The sequence below is a fragment of the Phoxinus phoxinus genome (assembly GCF_949152265.1).
Source record: "Phoxinus phoxinus genome assembly, chromosome: 4".
Classification (NCBI taxonomy): Eukaryota; Metazoa; Chordata; class Actinopteri; order Cypriniformes; family Leuciscidae; genus Phoxinus; species Phoxinus phoxinus.
In genome coordinates, this window is record NC_136879.1 from 421,866 (window position 1) to 428,074 (window position 6,209).

Consider the following 6,209-nt stretch of genomic DNA (forward strand, 5'->3'; position numbering starts at 1 on the left):
TTATTTACATTCATTCATTTATTCAGGCAATGATATAAGAAATGCAATACAAAGTTTCAAACAGTCTCCAGAAAAGTACAAGCCAGAACAAGGAGGGAAATAAGAACGAGTGAGGAAAAGCAGTTGTTGTGAAGTAACTTGCTTTAAATGAGAAACTCAGATGAGCTTTAACACGTTCATCATTCACAAGCTGAAGCCTGAGAAACAAATGAAGATTTACATTTATTGACGTGATATGATGTACATCCGCTTATGAAAACAAGTAAAACCTTGATTCTGTGTGATCAGAAGTATGGATGATTATGAGGATTATTATAAGGCAGAGATGAGAGTCACAGACTCGGATGATGTTCTTGTGCTTCAAGCGGCCAAACCAACATCTGTACCAAAGCCTCCTCACGACCCTCACTGAAGCTGGTTTCATTAAAGTCTCCCTCAGACTGTTTGCTGAACACACACAGGACGCCTTCAGACTTTTACACACTTTTACATTAAAACTATCCACCACATTTACCCGCAGCGTTTCCCCGCGGCTGATGCTCGCCTTGGGTTTGATCTGACGGAGGCAAAAGAAACATTTCCTCTTCGCGTATTTTAGTCTCTAATGAAAGCCCAGAACCTCTGCTTGGTGTTCACTTTGTTTTGACCGCGACAAACTATTTTATCGCTCCAGTTTTGGCCCAAATGTAAGAGAAGAAAACACAAGAGTCCGCGGCTCGTGGACGCGCACAGACGCCGAGCGGACGGGTTGAGTCTACGAGGTTCTCATGTGTTGTTTAAGAGCGCGGCGCCGCGCGAGCGCTGTTCATTCGTTGATCGCTGAAAGCAGACCGTGTGTGGAAGCCCGCAGATCATCATCCGACCAGAGAGAGAGATGGCAGAAACCGCGCCCGCCCCGGCCGCTGCCGCCCCGGCCAAAGCGCCCAAGAAGAAGTCCGCTACTGCGAAAGCCAAGAAAGCAGGTCCCGGCGTCGGCGAGCTGATCGTCAAAGCGGTGTCCGCGTCCAAGGAGAGGAGCGGCGTGTCCCTCGCCGCGCTGAAGAAGGCGCTCGCTGCCAGCGGCTACGACGTGGAGAAGAACAACTCCCGCGTCAAGATCGCCATCAAGAGCCTGGTGACTAAAGGCACCCTGGTGCAGGTCAAAGGAACCGGCGCCTCGGGCTCCTTCAAGCTCAACAAGCAGCAAGCCGAGAGCAAGAAGAAGCCCGCGGCCAAGAAACCCGCGGCTCCTAAAGCGAAGAAGCCCGCGGCCAAGAAACCCGCCGCCGCCAAGAAGCCCAAGAGCGCCGCGGCCAAGAAGCCCGCAGCCGCCGCTAAGAAGTCGCCCAAGAAGGCCAAGAAACCCGCCGCCAAGCCCGCTAAGAAGGCGACGAAGAGCCCCAAGAAGGCGAAGAAGCCCGCGGCCGCGAAGAAAGCCGCCAAGAGCCCGAAAAAGGCCAAGGCGGCGAAACCGAAGGCGGCGAAGCCTACAGCCGCCAAGCCCAAACGGGGACCTCCTAAAAAGAGATAAAAACTAAAAACCTGCTGTGTTCCCCAACGGCTCTTTTAAGAGCCACCCACAACTCCCAGTAAAGAGCAAAACTCGCGTGTCGAAAGCAAACAGCCGCTGTAATCTGAACAAACGATATATAATGGTAACACTATAAGGTTCATTAGTTAACATCAACTACCAACGAACAATAGCCTACTTAGAACTACAGCATTTATTAATCTTAGTTCATATTAATTTCAGCATTTACTAATACATTATTAAAATCAAAGGTTGTAAAATAACATTATGCACTGGAAAAACATGAACAGCTGTATTTGCATTAACTAACATTAACAAAAAATAATATTGCTCATTGTTAGATTGTGTTAGTTAATACATTAACTAATTAACTTTATTGTACAGTGTGACATATAAAACACTTTATATCTAAAATGAGTCAAAATAAAAAGATTACGGGTAAAAATGGCCAAAAAGGTTATGAGGGTTCAGACAGTTATCACTCAATTTATAACAGTGCAGAATATATACTACAGAACTGTCACAATACAAACAACAATAAGCAGTGATTTAATTCCAATATTACAATAGGAACATCATTAATGTGCAGAATATGTGAAAGGTGAAGCACTTTTGTTGTTACTTTGTTCAATTTTTGTACGAATATTTAACTGGTTTCATCTCCTCTGTCTGCATAATTAAGGGCGGTTGGGCTTGGGAGGGAAGGTCAGTGATTGGTTGAAATCTTCTCAGACTCTAAGCCAATGGGCGACTGGCTCTCTCGTGTAGGCACAGTGTGGAGGCGCTGCTCTTCATCTGTTAACTTCTTCGGCTGTGGCGGTTGTAGGAAGACTGTTAAAATGAGCGGCAGAGGCAAAACCGGCGGCAAAGCGCGAGCGAAGGCCAAGACCCGCTCGTCCAGGGCAGGGCTGCAGTTCCCCGTCGGCCGCGTCCACAGGCTCCTCCGCAAAGGCAACTACGCCCAGCGCGTCGGGGCCGGAGCTCCTGTGTATCTGGCGGCGGTGCTCGAGTATCTGACCGCGGAGATCCTGGAGTTGGCTGGAAACGCCGCTCGGGACAACAAGAAGACCCGCATCATCCCCCGGCACCTGCAGCTGGCGGTGCGCAACGACGAGGAGCTGAACAAGCTTCTGGGCGGAGTGACCATCGCTCAGGGCGGCGTGCTGCCCAACATCCAGGCCGTGCTGCTGCCCAAGAAGACAGAGAAGCCCGCCAAGGCCAAATAAGCGCTCCGGCCATGGCTCTCTGCCGGCCAACGGCTCTTTTAAGAGCCACACACTTCATCTGAGAGAGGCTCTGTGTTCATGGTTATAAACCCGTTCGGTTGAGGAGAAACATGACATCTTTAGTGTCGCAAAACTGGGACCCATTCACACCCAACCCATCTCTCCTTATTACATTCTGTCTACCAAGACGGATATTAATAAATTATCCAAAATCAAAAATGCTGTTCCTGGGATTCGCTCATATTTCAGTCCCCCAGACTTTTTAGATATTTTATAAAACTAAACGAACACAGACTATAAAGTTAGTCGCATATATCTTCTCATTGTTTCGTGGTTGAACATTTGTTTTTCACTTGATTTATGAATCATTTTAATAAAATAAAAAATAGTCATGTTTCAGTAAAGATATAATTATGCCAACTAATAATTGAGTTATGAATATAATATGTGATGTGTCAGTGAAACCCTGAGGAGCCTCTGGTCTCAGAAATGGAGCCGCTTCAGCAGCAGAAAGACTTTATATACCTCAAGATAATAACTCGTGGCCTCAAGATAGTAACTCGTGGCCTCAAGATAGTAACTCGTGGCCTCAAGATAGTAACTCGTGGCCTCAAGATAGTAACTCGTGGCCTCAAGATAGTAACTCGTGGCCTCAAGATAGTAACTCGTGGCCTCAAGATAGTAACTCGTGGCCTCAAGATAGTAACTCGTGGCCTCAAGATAGTAACTCGTGGCCTCAAGATAGTAACTCGTGGCCTCAAGATAATAACTCGTGGCCTCAAGATAGTAACTCGTGGCCTCAAGATAATAACTCGTGGCCTCAAGATAGTAACTCGTGGCCTCAAGATAATAACTCGTGGCCTCAAGATAGTAACTCGTGGCCTCAAGATAATAACTCGTGGCCTCAAGATAGTAACTCGTGGCCTCAAGATAGTAACTCGTGGCCTCAAGATAGTAACTCGTGGCCTCAAGATATTAACTCGTGGCCTCAAGATTAACTCGTGGCCTCAAGATATTAACTCGTGGCCTCAAGATATTAACTCGTGGCCTCAAGATAATAACTCGTGGCCTCAAGATAATAACTCGTGGCCTCAAGATATTAACTCGTGGCCTCAAGATAGTAACTCGTGGCCTCAAGATAACTCGTGGCCTCAAGATATTAACTCGTGGCCTCAAGATAGTAACTCGTGGCCTCAAGATAGTAACTCGTGGCCTCAAGATAACTCGTGGCCTCAAGATAATAACTCGTGGCCTCAAGATATTAACTCGTGGCCTCAAGATAGTAACTCGTGGCCTCAAGATAACTCGTGGCCTCAAGATATTAACTCGTGGCCTCAAGATAATAACTCGTGGCCTCAAGATAGTAACTCGTGGCCTCAAGATAATAACTCGTGGCCTCAAGATAGTAACTCGTGGCCTCAAGATAATAACTCGTGGCCTCAAGATACTTTAGCTATACTTTAGCAAAAAAAAATAATAACGGTAACGCTTTAGATTACAGCCCGGAAAGTACTGCATAATTACAATGAAATTACAGTGTAACTTTCGGTAATTACAGTGTACCTATAAAGTACTTATGTGTAAGTATAGGGGAACAATATGTAAAGTCTTGGGAATAAAGGGGTAACAACCAGGAAAATACTGCGTAATTAAAACTAAATTACAGTGTAACTTTCGGTAATTACAGTGTACCTATAAAGTACGTACGTGTAATTATATAGGGGAACAATGTAAAGTTTTGGAATAAAGGGGTAACAACCAGGAAAAAAAAAAATTATTTAGGCAAATTATTTATACTGTAAGTATTTTAGAACTACGGGGTACTTATACTATAATACAATCTTACTTTTGGGAGCAATTTAGCGAGTAGGCTACATACACCTTTTTGTAATAATAGTGTATACAAATACATAAAGGCTTTTTTCAAATTACGGGGTAGCCTATATATCAGTGCATTTATAAAGTAGGCTAATTTGTTTTTATTGCAAAGGTGCACTGATTAAGTTGTTTCAAGGCAAGTAAAACTACAACTTTTTTTTTTAAATGCTGGGGAAATATACTCTTGTTTCTTGTAGTTACAGGGTAAGTATGACATTGCGGGCCGTAAATTAAAGTGGTGCTTCTTACCCTCTTGTTTCATGTAGTTACAGGGTAAGTACAATAAAAACACATGTAAACACACAATCTGATATCACTTGGAAAACTTTATTTGAAAAACAACTTATTTCAAAAAAGGACTTTATTCCTTTTTTTAAAATCAACTTTTCATTTCAAATACTAAAGTCCTGACAGAAAGTATACATTTTTGCATGGCTTCCTACTTCCTCCTCCTCCTCTTGTTCCTCTTCTTCTTTTTCTATCATTCCACTGATTAGCCTAATCTTAAGAAGGAGTCTTTTGCTATTCTGTATTATGTATTAAAAGAAAATACAGTACACCCAGAAATGTTCTCGTAATTTACTCATCTTTTCGCTACTGACCAACTGTCACCAGCGTCCAGCGAGTGCATGAGAGTCGGCATCTGCCTAATCAAGCGTCAAGCGTGAACTCAACCCTCTCATGCACGCGCAAGTGACAGTTGGTCGGAACGGAAGCGATAGTCTTTAAAATGTTTAAATATTTGGTATTTTTCTTACAAACACTTATCGTCTCACTTCAGAAGACATTGATTCATCCATTGGGGTCGTATGGATTACTTTAGTTATTGCTGTATGTGCTGTTTGATGTCAACTTTTAGGAACACATGGGCTTGCATTATGCATTCACAGAGATTATATATTTTTCTAAAAAAAAAATTGTGTTAATCTGAAGAAGGAAATTCATATACATCTCGGATGACATGAGGGTAAAAGATGAGTAAATGGTGAGGACATTTCTGTACTGTATTTTCTTTTAACACATAATACAGAATAGCAAGAGACATGTGATTCCTTCTTAAGATTTATCAGTGGAAAGAAAGAAGAAGAGGAACAAGAGGAGGAGGAAACCAAGCAAGAGAAAGTGTTGTAAATCCGTTTTAAAATAAGTTGTTTTTCAAATAAAGTTTTCCAAGTGATATCAGATTGTGTGTTTACATGTGTTTTTATTGTACTTACCCTGTAACTACATGAAACAAGAGGGTAAGAAGCACCACTTTAATTTACGGCCCGCAATGTCATACTTACCCTGTAACTACATGAAACAAGAGTATATTTCCCCAGCATTAAAAAAAAAAAAAAAAGTTGCAATAGTTTTACTTGCCTTGAAACAACTTAATCAGTGCACCTTTGCAATAAAAACAAATTAGCCTACTTTATAAATGCACTGATATATAGGCTACCCCGTAATTTGAAAAAAGCCTTTATGTATTTGTATACACTATTATTACAAAAAGGTGTATGTAGCCTACTCGCTAAATTGCTCCCAAAAGTAAGATTGTATTATAGTATAAGTACCCCGTAGTTCTAAAATACTTAATAATTTGCCTAAATAAA

At 42.5% G+C, this 6,209-nt stretch overlaps 2 protein-coding genes across 2 annotated transcripts; both read left to right on the forward strand.

The window, feature by feature from the left end:
* Nucleotides 1-299: 299 nt before the first annotated feature.
* On the forward strand, nucleotides 300-1,510 carry LOC306996471 (uncharacterized protein; the record flags this gene model as incomplete). Its single annotated transcript, XM_079608990.1, has 1 exon — nucleotides 300-1,510. The coding sequence occupies exon 1, from the start codon at nucleotides 875-877 to the stop codon at nucleotides 1,508-1,510; it is 636 nt and encodes a 211-aa protein (XP_079465116.1). The 5' UTR covers nucleotides 300-874.
* A 736-nt stretch (nucleotides 1,511-2,246) lies between these two features.
* Nucleotides 2,247-3,036, forward strand: LOC306996473 (histone H2A-like). Its single transcript, XM_079608992.1, has one exon. The coding sequence runs from the start codon at nucleotides 2,254-2,256 to the stop codon at nucleotides 2,734-2,736; it is 483 nt and encodes a 160-aa protein (XP_079465118.1). The 5' UTR covers nucleotides 2,247-2,253; the 3' UTR covers nucleotides 2,737-3,036.
* The last annotated feature ends 3,173 nt before the right edge of the window (nucleotides 3,037-6,209 follow it).